At 40.3% G+C, this 15,172-nt stretch overlaps 1 protein-coding gene across 7 annotated transcripts in view; it reads right to left on the reverse strand.

The window, feature by feature from the left end:
* ppfibp1b (PPFIA binding protein 1b) overlaps positions 1-14,279 on the reverse strand; it is a 28,271-nt gene extending 13,992 nt beyond the window's left edge. For 3 of the 7 annotated variants that reach the window (XM_036003550.1, XM_031317177.2, XM_031317168.2), the window contains exons 1-11: positions 14,064-14,279; positions 8,713-8,794; positions 7,914-8,119; positions 6,961-7,050; positions 6,747-6,860; positions 6,271-6,402; positions 3,751-3,843; positions 2,799-2,891; positions 1,831-1,948; positions 1,591-1,635; positions 39-100 (exon numbers count right to left, since the gene is read on the reverse strand). In XM_036003550.1, the coding sequence (XP_035859443.1) occupies positions 39-100; positions 1,591-1,635; positions 1,831-1,948; positions 2,799-2,891; positions 3,751-3,843; positions 6,271-6,402; positions 6,747-6,860; positions 6,961-7,050; positions 7,914-8,119; positions 8,713-8,776 (1,017 nt within the window). In that variant the 5' untranslated portion in view covers positions 8,777-8,794; positions 14,064-14,279. The remainder of the gene's footprint in view (positions 1-38; positions 101-1,590; positions 1,636-1,830; positions 1,949-2,798; positions 2,892-3,750; positions 3,844-6,270; positions 6,403-6,746; positions 6,861-6,960; positions 7,051-7,913; positions 8,120-8,712; positions 8,795-14,063) is intronic. The other 4 variants (XM_031317210.2, XM_031317204.2, XM_031317196.2 and 1 more) reach the window with 3 other exon arrangements.
* Positions 14,280-15,172: the final 893 nt, after the last annotated feature.

The following is a 15,172-nucleotide window of genomic DNA, read 5'->3' on the forward strand; positions in this document are numbered from 1 at the left end:
GATTTGACACAAAGTGAATCACAACTTGTCAAATGTACCTTCTCTTCATTGGCTGCCATCAATGATTCAACTGCCTTTTTCATTCGCTGCACTTCCACATCTAGTGAGGAAAGAAAATGATTACAGACAAAGAACTGTAGTGTTGACAGTGTCGAGTTTAAAAAGGGTACAAAGAGGGGAACAATGAGCCTGAACGCACATGGTGCCAGTGGAGGATTTAACTCATTCAGACCATACAGGCCGCAACATTACTGCACATGATTCCAGTTACTTCACAGCCACATTCTTTGTTTCTTTCATAGTCCTTCAATTTGATACATCATATCCTTGTGTGAGCAGGGGTTTTCACTTGCAGAACATTTTCACTTTTTAGAACACAAACTCTGCTACAGTGCTCTTTGAGTAGTCAACCCCCACAGGTTTATTATAACTAAATAATGCAAAACAGAAGTACTTCGATGTGATCTCTAACAAAAAATGGACACATGCTGGTCAACGCCGTTAAACTTGTTTAAAAGATGTGGGAGATATATAATATTAAAGCTGTGGTAGGCAGGCTGTTTTTGGCGTAATAACCTTTAAGCATATTGTAATTGAAGTGGTTTGACAGAAGCTTTAGAAAACCTAGCCTGTGATGAGAGACTTTGGCCAATCACAGGTCATTTCACGAAGAGGGTACTCCTAATGGCTGTTCTACAAATGCAGATGCGCGAGCACGTCCATTCAAATGGTAAAAGACTGATTCAATGGCAGAAAATCCTGCTGAGTAAGTTGCTATTCCAGCATTGGCAACAGCTGCCTACACTGCAAAGCAACCTAAAAAAGGAAGATGCACTTATCAGAAAGAGAAAGTCTAAAAGAGACGGACAATAATCGCAAAACAACACGTGTCAATATCAGCAAAGTGTTTCAGAGATGGAGAAAAAAATGTTGCTAATAGTGAATGTTGCTAATAGTCTAGCGAACTATACAGTATTTGCAGAGTCATGTTGAGGGAGTCTGTGCACTGAATGAAAATGAAATTGTTCTACGTAAGTGGAAGATCACTGATGGAGGAAGGCACAGATATGAACACAGCACTTAGAACAATGATTCTGTCGCACAAAAACACTGAACATGACAACATTACAGGTTAGCAGGGCACACACTGGTTGTTGGGGTGAGCAGGGGTGTGGGGTGGGGAGGAGTTTGAGGAGAGATTTTGACAGGTACAGGAGGTGATTATTGTTGGAGGACATGAAGCAGGATGATGAGTGAGCAGCCTGAATGGTTATGACAAACAGAATTCATTCCTCATTCCTGTTGAAAACACAAAGCAGACATTCCTTGTTGCTGTTCCAGGTTGGACATTAAAAAACACAGATACACAGCTTTTGGGTGACCTTGGTTTGGTTTAGTTTTACAGTCCTTAGCTGTTGACAACCGTTGACAGATTGGTGATGTGGTGCTCTGTGGTCGGGTATTAGCACTCCAATGGGTTACAATGGACAAGCTGAGTTTGGATGGCTCATGCTCGTTCATGCAAACGGGTTGAGATGGGTGCAGTAATAAAGTGCAATTATAAAACACAAGCATAAAAACCCCCCTTACGTTTTTCTTTCAGCCTCTTTCTAAGAGTTTCGTCTGGATGAGAGACTAAACAGGACAAAGAATGATGAGACAAAAGCTGGTTGGTTTCAGATTCTGACGTCTTGCAGAACTAAGCCTAGTGCTTTGCTACTTACACATAGATATTACCACTCAAATCATAAAACATAAAGGTGAACATGAGTTTAAAACATCATGTGTGCTCATCTTCAGTACGGCTTGGGATTTGACTGGCTTTCCCACCTCTCTCTGTGGGATCTGAACTGCTCGAGGCGATGGCTCTGAAGCCCGTCTCATCCTGTAGTCTCCTCATCTCTCCGTCTGTGCCCTCCAGCCCTCTCCTCAGTATGGCTAGCTCCTCCTGTCCAACAGAGGACAACAGTGAGGATATTTCCCCCCACACAGATGCAACCTCCCCTTCCCCCACCCCAACTCCACACTACAAACACACCACAGCACAGAGGTTCAGATGCTGACATGGCGTACAGGCCACACCTGCTCTGAAGGGTATGGTGTGTGAGGAGGGCGGGTAAGCACTCATGACTGGGAGGGCTGAGGTGATAAGAAATATATATATATATATATATATATATATATATATATATATATATATATATATATATATATATATATATATATATATATATATATATATATATATATATATATATATATATATATATATATATATATATATATAGAGTACAGAAAATACACGTTTAAGTGACCACAGTAGGAATCAAGCACAGGGATAGACCAATTAAATTGTAAAGGAGGTTTTAATAAAGATGATCAGTAAAAAAGAAAAACAGTCACTAAGACAAGTGCAAAGGATAAAGAAAGACACAGAGAAACCGAATGCTGCAAACTCTTGAAACCCCCCAAAAATGAAAGCATACCTGTGGTCTGAAAATGTTAACGTTTGCTTAAACTGGTGCCTTGTAGATGCGGACTTTAAAATAGGGTGTAAAATATTTCTGACTACACTTGACTTTTTACATTCTACTGTGCTGCAAGGTTTAGTAAATCAAGTGATTTCACCGTTTGTCAAAAAGTGACATCATTTTGCCTAAAATGGTTAAAACAAACTGCTGCAAACCAGATTTCATTATTTTTTACCCTCAAAAATAAAAACAGAAGAGGAGCCAAAGGGAGAGGTCAAAAACCATAATCATACAGCAAGCAAAACAGTCATCCTGAGAAAAGCAAACCTTCATAGCCTGGAGTTTGTGCTCCTTCCTCTGTTTCTCATACTGCATCTGGCCCATTTTGATTTTCAGGCTAGAAAGCTTGGCCATTAGCGACTAGCAGTAGAGAGACAAACCAAGGAAGAGAGAGAAAATAGAGATGCAGGAAGTGAAAGATAAAAGGTGGTCAAGAAGGTGGATTACCCAAGATTCCAACCAAGATATATACAGAACAAAAATGAACACAGCTGACCAACAGAGAGAAGTTTCAACCGAGATAAGGCATAGAACATCCAACACCCTTGTGTCAAATATCCTCGCGATCAAATGAAGGCAACACAATCAGAAATAACTCAATTCTGAGCCTTAAAAACAGGCAATAAACACTAAAATGAATACATCACACTGGGAGCTGTTTACTGGTTAAGAACTGAATAGTTCCAAACTGTTTTTTTTAACAATTTCAACAGAAAAAGGGGTTCCCTACTAGCGATGGTCCGATACCATTTTATGCTTCCCGATACCAATTCTGATACCTGAACTTGCGTATCGGCCGATACAGAGTACTGATCCGATACCAGTGTGTCATATATTTTATTATGTTTTAACAACTGTATACTACTATCCCTGTATGGATGTGATATGATTTCTATCTTTGTTGTCGGTCTGGCTCAGGTTAAACTCTTTGTGAAACATGAATGCCACAGAACTTTCTTTTATTATGCAGTTTGACAGTCAGTTATAACGGAAAAAGAACATAAATAAACTACTTTAACGTAGATTTTCTTTAGGGCTTTATTACGTGGTATCGGATCGGTGCATTAACTCCAGTACTTCCCGATACCGATATTAGCGTTTTAGGCAGTATCGGAGCCGATACCGAGAAAGCTTCAGGACAGTCAGGAAAGAATAATGTCAGTCAGGGAGAGATTTTCATATAAACACTGAGTGTGCAAACTTCCCTGTGACAACTCACCTTTGTGGACTTCAGTTTCTTTTCATTCTGTAGTTTATCACTCTCCAGCTCTGTCAATCTGTACCGCAGTTCATTAATTTCAAGAATCAAATCCTGAAAGAGTAGAAAGTGCATATCAAAGCATGGTAATGAAAAAGCAAGCAAACTCCTAAAAATACTGGTAATACCATTTGCTGAATTTCATTGTGGCAGCTCTCACATTGTACAATTTCAGTTAAAAGTTCTACAATGAAGTCCGAACCCATATGATCTACCTTACATTTCCACTTTTTTTGTTTTTGTTTTGAGAATGTGCGGTACACAGGCAAATGCTCATAAAACACCTACTTTTATGCTATGATTTACTAAAGGTTATTATTATCATATCATATGATACCTTGATGTGTGTCCCCCCCATATTTCTTTAGATTTTATTTTATTTTAGATTTTACTTTACTCTTAGTCTTTTACTTGTAGTGTTGTAATGCTAGTTCAAGGCATTTTGATGAATGATGTTTATGATGGTTTAAAGAAAAAGGTTAAAAAAAAAAAAAAAAAAAAGAAATTATTTTTCTACTGATATACATTTTATTCTATGTATTTCCTGTGTAATTTCCATCAATACACAGATTAAAAAAAGGTTCTATAGTTCTAAAGTTCTACAATGACATTTAAAGCAACTCAAGATATCTTTGAAGGGACTGAAGTCCTTGGAGAGTAGATGCTACAAAAGCAGCAACAAGAGGAAGCTGCTTGTAGAAAAGAAGTGATTTATGTGCTATGGAGGCGGAACATGGACAGCAGCTTTTTTGTTTCAATGGGGGTGGAAGAGACGACTGCGCTGCTACAACAATAACGTGACATGTTTGAAAGCTTTCCAAGTACTCTCCAGGGTTCCGCTGGGAGCAGAAATCTCCCCATCTCTAGTAAACAAATGATTGAAATCTTAATGTTTGTAAAGCCTTTGACCAGAGGACAGTTCAAATAAGGTATAAAAGGTAATCCACTCCACACAGTAAGGTTTTTCTACAAACACAGCAGGCATATTTACCATGGATAGTTCAGAATGTTGACGTTTCCTTGAGGAGCTGTTTTTCTTACTCAACACATAGCTGCTTTGAGACTGACAATAAAATGAGATGTCCCTCTTCCACACAGGTGTCAGGCAACATGAATGAGGGTTTGTGTGTGTGTGTGTGTGTGTGTGTGTGTGTGTGTGTGTGTGTGTGTGTGTGTGTGTGTGTGTGTGTATCTGCGTTTCCACCCAAAGATTTAAGACTTTTAATTCCAGGAACAAATGTTTAAGGAGCCAGAAGGTTCCTTCAGCCCATTGTTATCTGCACTTCCAACGTGGTGTGAATAATATAATACCCGTAAAGATTATGCTAATTAGTCCACTGATGTTTAAAAAAGCAACATGACAGAATGAGAACTGCGATGACATTTAATAATAATCATTTATACTTTATTAATCCCGCAAGGGAAATTACAATGTTTTCACATTGTTGTTAGAATACACATTACACACAGGTCTGAAAATACACAAAACATGCTCAGTACCTATACTTGCACTACCGGAGAGGTCAAAGGGAGGGGGCTGCCGCCGAGCAGTTGGGGAGGCTAGGTGCCTTGCTCAAGAGCACTGTAGGAGCCGCATATTGTATGTTGTTAATGGTCTCATTTATGTGGTTTGTTGATTATTGTGCTGTGCACTTATATAGTAGGTGGTGGGTGTTTTCATCGCGGTTTGAGCGGAAGTGATAACATATTTGTTTGCTTCACCTGTTCACCTGGGTTTTTTGGGCTTTGACAGAGAGGTGAGCCTGGGAGTGAACACTTTCTGTTGTCCAACAAAGTGCTGCCGCCGCACTAACGCACTTATTTTGACTCACAAATTAACTTTACATTTGGTAACTAATTGTATTTTACGTGTGGAGGAATAAATCATTGCAATACAAGCTCGAGTGCGTCACAGTGTATTTATGCATCTCTCAGTGTTTAGACTGCTTACAGACGCAACAAGCGCCTTGGCAGTGCCCAGTAGGTGAACTTGCACCTCTCTAGCTACCAGTCCACCACCATACGTCCACGTCCATATGGGGACTTGAACCAGCGACCCTACAGACTGAGCTACTGCCACCCCAAAACTGCTGTTTTTTTTTTAATGAGCAACAGCAAAACCTAACTTTACCTTTTAATGTTATCAAAAAAAGAGAAGCGGTATACAAGTTGAAGCAGCCGCGCTGTGTGTGTTTGACCAATCAGCGACGGTCATCCCTGCAAACCCCACTCTGAAAGTTCCTGTACTTTCAGAAATAACTAACCCCAGAGAAGGAATTTTTGTGGGGGTAAAAGGTCCCCGGAACTTAATTTAGACCCTGGTCCCTGCGGTTGAAACAGAATGAGTTCCTCAAAAGCTTCCTAGTCCCGGGGGAAAGTTCCTGCGGTCGAAAAAGAGCTTTTGTGTGTGTATTGAGGTGAGAGAGAAAGTACACAGGCAGAAACAGAGATCATTTCTGTCCTGAGAATTCGCTCACATACCTCACTGTCCCTAAATCTGTCATCAAAGTCAAGTCTGTCCTTCTCCATGGTATTCAGCTTCAGCTTTAGGTTGGACACTTCGGATATTAGTTCATGCTTCTGGGTCTCCAGTGCAGATCTGCACAGAAGCTCCTATAACGATAAATGAGAGTTATAATGATAGAGATTACTAGGCTTTGTGCTAAAAAGGTAGACATGGAAATTGACCCCTATTATCTCAGTAGCTGACAACAAGCACAAAGAGAAGCCCCTGCTACACCCAACACTTGTGCACTGGACACAGGTGAATATGCATTTTCAACACGGTAGATGTTTGCTGACAGAGGGACATCAACTAAGATCTTAACGTTAAAAGTCAGGGTCGCTTCCACACTTGTGAAGCTTGCATAGCTTTCACTACAGGGTGGTCTCTTGATCTTGTGTGCAAACAGTTTGCCCTGAGCTATATTACATATGAAACCCACACACGCACACACCTGTTGTAGCATCTCTTCAGTGGCGTTGAGTTTCTCCCTGTGATCGTCCAAACACAAGTCCAGGTCTCGAATCTTCTCTCCCTGAGCCTCCACCTGGTCTGTCAGCACGCTCACCTGCGTGGAACAAGGAGGCACTCTTTTTAAAAAAAAAAAAAAAAAAAACTTGAGTCTCTGTGGAACTGGTAAGATTATCTAACAATTGCTGGTTAGGTACCTGAAGAACCAGAGACTCCTTATCACTTTCTATTCGGGAAAGCCTTTCCTGGTAGTGGTCACCCCCACTCAGAGAGATGTGCCCGTTGGACTGCAGGGACAAAGGGAAAATATGGATTAGACAAAGAACCATGAGAGAACTGATCTTTTTAAAAGTGCAGACATAGGTGAGTGGTACACAGGTAGGTTAATATAATTGCTGCTTGCGGGTCCTAATAATGAGCTCCGATTGAAATGCTTTACATCAAAGTGTGACTGGCTGCACTGCTTTACCCAGCACAAACAACACCTTACATGGCTGAAGAGAAGGCTCACATTCAGATTGTTGTGCACAGAGTGACTTACAGCATTACACAAAAACTCTGGCATTTATCTGGCCTGCAGCCCATCGCTCTCCCAAACACCACTCTGGTTCCCAAGAAGTCAGAGCGTTTCCTGCAGGACACTGGCTGTGACATTGACAGCACCAGCATTTCATCTTGCATTCCCAGAGAACTCAGCAGAGGAGTCATGTTTTCGCTTAGCAAACAAGTCGTCTACTTTCACACAGGACTGTTTGCCCACGCTTGCCTGCATTCATAGATATCAGAAGCAAACCAGATGTGCTAAAGCTTGTTTGCAGCACATTCTGTTGAATAGACAAAACCTCCTCCATGGTGACGCAACTTAAACTGATTCAGACAGTGGAAGTGTTGCTTCCTTCAGTTCAACATTTTACTTCTTTTTACGTCCAGATAAACCAGTAATGTGACATTACCAGTGAAATTGATCTGACCCGAGGCTACAGTATTCTGAAGAGAGAAAAAAAAAAGGTAAATGTAACTGTATTTTATGATCTTCAGTTCCAGTTATTACGCTAAAAGATTAACATAAAAAAAATAAAAATAAACTGCTCTTGACTGATGATGATTACCTAATCTGTTCAATGTTTGCTTTCCTACATGTACATCTTACCAGGTGACCGTGGAGCCACTCGACCAGACTGTCAGCTGTGGAGTCAGGGATCTGGCAGCGTAGACTCTCCCTTTCCTCTGTGTCCATCAACTCCAGGACGCTCCTCAGGTCTTCCAAAAGGTGAAGCGCCCGCAGGCTGCCCATGAAAGGAGAGGTGGGTGACTGGCAGTCATACAGCCCATTGGAGTAGTCCAGAACCTTGGAGCCTGAGGAAAAGAAGCACAACAGATGAGAGAGGCAAACATTAGGAGGAGCTTGAATTCAAAAAAAGACACACTAATGTACCATGATTAAAGCATACATTGCAACAATTCACTGCGGCATACAAGGGACAAGACTTTAACCATTATTTGAATGCATTACTAATAATATTGTATTTACTAAAGGGCACTCTGCCATTGCAGATGACCATTAATGCCATTGGTTTGACATCTGATACTCCGGGGCCACATCCAGTGTTCCTGAAGTCCTTGTGCAAAACTACAGTATGTCAGTTATGTCAAAGGTTCCATTGGTACACAATACAAATGGCTTTCTAAATTAGCACAGAATAAATCCTAAAGCCTTTCTAACAAACACGGAGCTCCAGACGTCACGTGATGTCCATTTAAAAAGGTCAGCTCTGCAACAAACCATAATAAGATAAACTCGTATCAATGTTGACTCAACCTGGAAGGGTTTTACCAGAGTAAGAGTTTTTATCAGAGACTTTGTTGCTTAATGCTTTGACACAACTGTAAAAAAAAAATAAAATAATATATCAAATATTATGTTGCTTAATGCTGTAGGATAACTTTACCTGCTATAATGCCATCCATCTGCTCCAGGGCAGCTGCCAACATGTCGCTGGCATCAGCCATCATCTTCAGTCACTGATGAACCTTGAGGGACCAGTGACATGTAAAAAACCAAGCAATAACACATCAAACAAAAACAAGAAAAGCACATTAAAACAGAAAGGAATTTAAAAAATAAAAAAACATCCATAATTATTGTGACTATTAACCCAACAGCGTGGCTGATAATCACAGTTTAGTCTATGGAATAACAATCATTGTAGCAGCTGCTCTGTGTGCTCGAGAGGTGGATACCAACAGTGTAAGAAAAGGGTCAAACCCAGAAAACCAGTTACAGTGGTGGTCAGCTTCCTAGGCAAAGAAAAGTGCAGTAATGTTGGCGTTAAGCATGTGATTACAAAAAGGTTCCCACCCAGGAATTAGGCTATAACTGCGGTACATCCTTTACAACCCTCAATGCCTAAAAAAAGGACAGTGCCTGCTAAAATAGCATGTTTGTGAGATGTATTTGACTTTACAAGCACAGATAAGCCAAGCGCTATGTAAAAAAAAAAAAAAAAAGTACCCCATCTAAACAGTTACATGATAACCAGAGGTCTGTGGCAGCTAAAAAAATGAGACTGAAACAAATACAACTGAAAGAAAATTATGTGTGCTTAGCTCTGCTGTCCTACCTTCTAGAGCTCTATGCTGCAGAGATCTTATTATGTTAATTTTGTCAGAGCAACTAATAAATAATGTATTTCAGAACATCAATCAGGCCATTTAACGGAAATATTGGCACAATGAATGTCCTGCCAATAAGACACTGGACACTCTGTTTGGAGCGGAGATACATTTTAGTGTCCCAGTCTTGGACATCTGCCCATGCAGCACAACAGACCCTTTATCTTTGGATGTTTAATCAAAAGGCTCTGCTGTATATTCACGCATGCTTAAACATGCACACACAGGCACTCATACACACAGACACACACACAGGCAGACACACAGACACGCACCTTTAATCAGCTGCCTCACATCCTGGGAGTGCCCGACACTGGGACGTAGCACCATTAACAAACTTTATGGAAGCCACCCACAGACCTAACACTGTTATTTCAGCATTCCTGTGGGCACATTTTCCATTATGTAAAAAAAAAAAAAAATAAGCATGCACTAAAACATAAGAATTGTCACAACAACACAGTGGACTATGAGGAGATGAGAGGAACCAGCATGCCATCAGTCAGCTCCATAGTAAACTGCTTAGTGGTTTCCAACAGTTACATTCTGAATGCTCCTCTCAGGTTGCCTATGCCTACAGTAACTTACATGACATTAAACAAGGCAAGACAAGAGTTTACAATGTCCTGCTAGCATTTTAAAATGTTTTAATACTCAAAGGGGGAAATATGTACTCAGGGAAGACCTTCATTACTGTGACATCTCAGAAAGTGTATCCATGCTGTGGTGGATCCATTGGGAAAAAAAATAATGAGAAGAAGCATAACCAACTCACTACACTTTAACAACAAATGCACAGCAGAATTCAGTCTTTAACAGCGGGTAACACAGACAGAGTTTGGATCATGATGACTCAAACCGGAATGAAGGCCTGCAGGGCATCCCCCCTTCAAAAACCTGAGTCAGCGCTTCTTTCACAGCAGAAAGGCAAATATGGGTAAGGTTAACACATGGCTTTCAGCAAACAGACTTCAAACGCATCAGGCCAAGACCAGACATGCTGCTTGGCAACCTGCTGTCCATGTGTCAATCACTGCTAAACAAGAGTAAAGACTGTGTTGAGCACTTCCATGGCATCATCCTGGATTCAGTGGACATAAGAGTCCAGAAAGATCTCAGCACAAAGAAGGCCTAATTACAGAGGAGGGCACTCTGTCCTCAAGTCCTGGGACAGGATATGTAAACACAAGAGGGTTGTTTAGCAAGCAGACAGGGTGACTTTACCTGCATTGTCTTTACTAAACAAAGGCTGTGGTTTAGAGTATTTCTGGGGCGCAACTAATTATTATTTTCTTGGTTAATCCATTAATTGTTTGTCACAAAATAGTAAAAAAAAGAAGAAAAGCCCATTTTGATTCCACGAACCCAAAAGGACATCTTCACATTGCTTGTTCTGTCCAAGTAAGAGTCTAAAACACCAAAAACATTGAGTTAACTGACATGTGACAAAGAACAGCAGCAAATCCTCACATTAGAGCAGCTGGCGCCAGTTGGCAGTTTTGCTTAAAACCTGATTAATCGATCACTAAGACGGTTATAAGCATATTAATTTTCTCTTAATCCACTTATCGTTTAAGCGCCAGTGGTTTACATTTTTGTTGAATTAATAGAGCATCATGGAGGATATATCTGTATCTGTATTGGCCTCTTAAGTGTGTATTCGGTAAGCTTGTTAACAAAAGGAGACATCTCAAAAATCCCAACAAGCACGCATCACTCTCAAAAACAAAGTCTCACTGTCTGCCCTTCTATAACCACCACTTACATCAACCATAACACAGAGAAGGCTATTGTTCATGGTAGTGGGGTATTTTGACTAAGAGGCATGAGAAGACAAAGACCTGCAATGCTACGCTACAGTACACATGGCATTTGCAACAACACCTGTCTGCATAATCTTTTCAGACCCAAGAGCCTCAAAACCAAAAGAAGAAAAAAATGCATTCAAAACACAATATTGCCCTTTGGTGAAAACAGCCATATAATTCATGGAGACATGCCGAGAATAATGAATACAAGGGGGAGAGTGGACCACTATAATGGCTTTTCAAATCCTTCAGCTCTGATCCCTTCAGGCAGGGACGGCCATCATAACCGATTCTCGCTGGAAACTCCACAGAGGAAAAAAAAAGAAAAAAAAAATAGATTCTTGTAATTCCTCAGGCCCGAATGGCCAGTCAACTGTACTCTTGCACACACAGGAAATAGAAAACAAAATAGAAGCCTCAGGGCCACTTCAGTAGGGAGAAAGTGTTTACAGCTGCCATGCAACAGGCTTTAAGCTTGTATTGAGAGTTGCACTGGTGGTTAAAAGGCCCGGGGAGAGAGGAATTTACAATACAGGCATTAATCACACAGTCGTTTGCTTTCTTGTTTTTGTTTTTTCTATCTAGGTATCATTTAAATAAAAAAATAAAAAAAAGATACGCCTCTATTTCTGTGGACATGATAGATCCAAGTCTCACCACATAATGACACTTTCCATGTCTTGAGTCATGCAGGCCTTGACTCAGTCTTTACCTTCACACAATGTTTCCTTGAGAAAAGATGAATTCTGGTTTGCGTACCTCATTGTGTTTTACCTCCAACCATGAATGCTCTATTCAACTCTGAAAACCTTGGTAACAAGGGCAAGCTTTTCTTTAGACATCATCTAGGCGGGCACTAACCATATTCGATGTGCCATACACAAAATTCTTAAAAATAGTTCTATTATTAAGTCAACTGTGACTTAATCTTGTTACAGGGCTATTGTCTCCAAGTTTAAGGCAGCATGAAATGAAGTGGTGCAGTAAACATGCTGTGGGCCGCTGTTTCACTGTGTGTAGACACACAGTCAGGACATTCACCAGCCGCCGGCAGGGCGCTGCTCTGGAATAACCTGGAGCTATTTCAAACCTGAGTGAGCAGCCAAATACATCATCACTAATTTTATACTAACAAACAAAGAGGCCTATATAGAAAACGAGATGTGGATGCAAAGCTGAGGGAGGCTTTTTTCTCTCTTTAGACTGGCAGGACCTAAAAATAAGAAGCCAACAAGGCATCTGTGCAAGTTTTGGAAATAAAGAGCTTCCATGTGATAAAATCTTCAAGACTTGTACCTGCCTGCCTGCATGCATGCATGTATGCATGTATGTATGTATGTATGTATGTATGTATGTATGTATATATATATATATATATATATGCAAGAGATCATAGCTGCAATTCATTTATGTTGGACAGCAGCACACATTCTTTTCACATTAGTCACGGCCTTCACAACTTAGTAGTTATAGACATTTATGCAGAAAGCAATGAAACACTGAACAGTACACACATGGTACAGTGGGTTAGGTTATGTAAATCCACACAGCTGAAGGTTTACACACAATTGTTGTTTTGCTGTGTACAAGATTACCCATCACTTACGCATCACTCCATAATCAGCAAAACAACTAAAACAGTTGCTTGTTGCCGTTTGTCAGGTTAACTTTAACTGTGTTTTTTTTTTTTTTTTAAGCATTCTCCCTAAATAAATGCCCTTTTCTGTGGTAAAGGTGAAAAGAAGAGCCCTGGGGGCTTCCTTAAAATCTGAACAATAATTAAAATTTTGAAGGAAACCCCCAGAGTTAAATCACAAAATCTCAACTCAAATACCACACTTAAGTTTGACACCGCATAACTTCATAGTCTCCCACAATGCAGAGGTAGGAGCAACAGAAGCCCAACATTATTGAACTGATGGGTATAGTGTGGGCTGAGGCAGAGTCTTTACCTTGAGAGAGAGAGCATCTAGTATGTGGTTTTCAGGCAATTCAGTAGTTTTGGAAAGCATTTAAGAAAAGGAGGCACAACTGTTCAAAGAGGTCGACTGGAGGGCAATACTACAGCTGATCAAATGATCATAGCTTTAAAAGAAAAAGACAATAAACTCTGCAGTAGCTTAGTTTACGCAGTCTGTGTCAATTCTAGCTAACGTTACTTGGATAATTTATTCGGTAACATACCAAAAAAAAATTCACCAATCAGCACCACCTCAAGGTAACATCAAACCAGATCAAGTGTAAAGTTAGTCTATGAAAAAAAAGGTGGCCCCAGGCACAGGGAGTAACTAACCACCATGTCCGGCAGAGTCTGGAGCTGTGGCAAAGCCATAAACCAACTTTAGACTGACTTTCTCACGTCAGAAACCTTTAACTCCCCCGTTACATGTAGACGGTCTTGTTGACCAGATTAAACTATTATCACTGTAACGTTAGGCTGAGACGTAACAGTAGTTAGTTACCATGAAATAAAGTGAACTCATAAGACCATTTGCTCTCAATGTTTTCCTACCGTGCTGATGTGCAACAAGTGAAATAAAAGTGAACATTAACCAGCATAGCTAAACTAGCTAACGTTAACTTGCGGGGAAGCCTAACCCCCCTGAATGTACACCCGAAGTCCAAGGACCCTTTTAAAAACAAGTTATACAATTCCACAGTGGAAAAAAAAACCCTAAAAACTAAAAAAAAAGCGGCCTTTAACGTAAGCCACAACAGCCGGTTGTTTCGACTAACGTTAAATGTTAGCAACTCATAAACCCAAGTTAGTGGAAATAATAAATCACAGCCGTAGCATCAGCTCCATCAACATCACTTACCGACTCTTTGCTCGAGAAGATTTTGGGATTTCCGTTAGTTTGTTTATTCTATTGTTTACAAAAACTCCACATCGCTTGGTTTCTGAACTTCTCCGTGCCCACCAGTAGTACCCCAGTCCGTCCACATAGCTACGCCATGATGTGGAAGTGACAGGGTTGTTGGAAAACTTGGAACGTCATGGCTGGAAAATCCCGCCCCCACTACTGCCTGGATTGGTCCGGAAGCAGGAAACTTTTATATGATGGGAGTTTTGGCGCATTCACTGTAGCATGGGAAAGATGGGATATAAGAGATTCTTGGTGTGTAAACCCGCTCACTGTTGACGTCAGCATTGGACAGAACGCATGGATTATTTTATAAACGATGGATATTTATTTTGTTTGTTTATCCGTGTGTAAACTGACCAGAAACACCCAAAGTCAACAGTCGCTTAAACGGCTTGAGCTTAATGAAGCAGGACACTTTCAATTTCTGCTGAACCATGAATGCAGCATATTCTAAGCCTGGGAGGTGCCTGTGTGTTTTAAACAAGCACAGCACAAGCGACATCAAGTGGTCTATAAGAACTATATCATGTATCCTTACAAAGTAGCAATAGCCTACTCCTGTGCAAAAACAGTCAAATACGAGCAAACTTTTTGAATTCAAAGTTTTATTTAAATAAAAGTACAGAAGCATTAACAGCAAGATTTACTTACGTATTTAAAAATAAAAGTAGCCTACTCAATATGCAGAAGGGCCTTTGCAGATTGTTATGTTACATATTATATTATTGGATTATTGTATGCATTAACATTTAAGTATCATCTTGATGCTGTAGCTGGTCAACTTGGTAGTTTTATTTAAGAACATTGCATCATATTTCTTTTAATCTTGTGATGTTTTGTTGGTAAATTGTAAGTCTGCAAAGTAACTAGTAACTATAGCTATGTGATATATGTAGTGGAGTAAAAAGTACAATATTTCCATCTAAAGTGAAGTGGAATAAAAGTATTAGGTGGCAAAAAATGAAAATACTGCAGATGTAAAATGAATACAAAGGGCATGAAGGGCAGATGTTACAGGACCCTGGGCAGTCAAGGGAGCCACTGTAAACATGTTTACCTAA

The sequence above is a fragment of the Sander lucioperca genome, chromosome 7 (genome assembly GCF_008315115.2).
Source record: "Sander lucioperca isolate FBNREF2018 chromosome 7, SLUC_FBN_1.2, whole genome shotgun sequence".
Lineage (NCBI taxonomy): Eukaryota > Metazoa > Chordata > Actinopteri > Perciformes > Percidae > Sander > Sander lucioperca.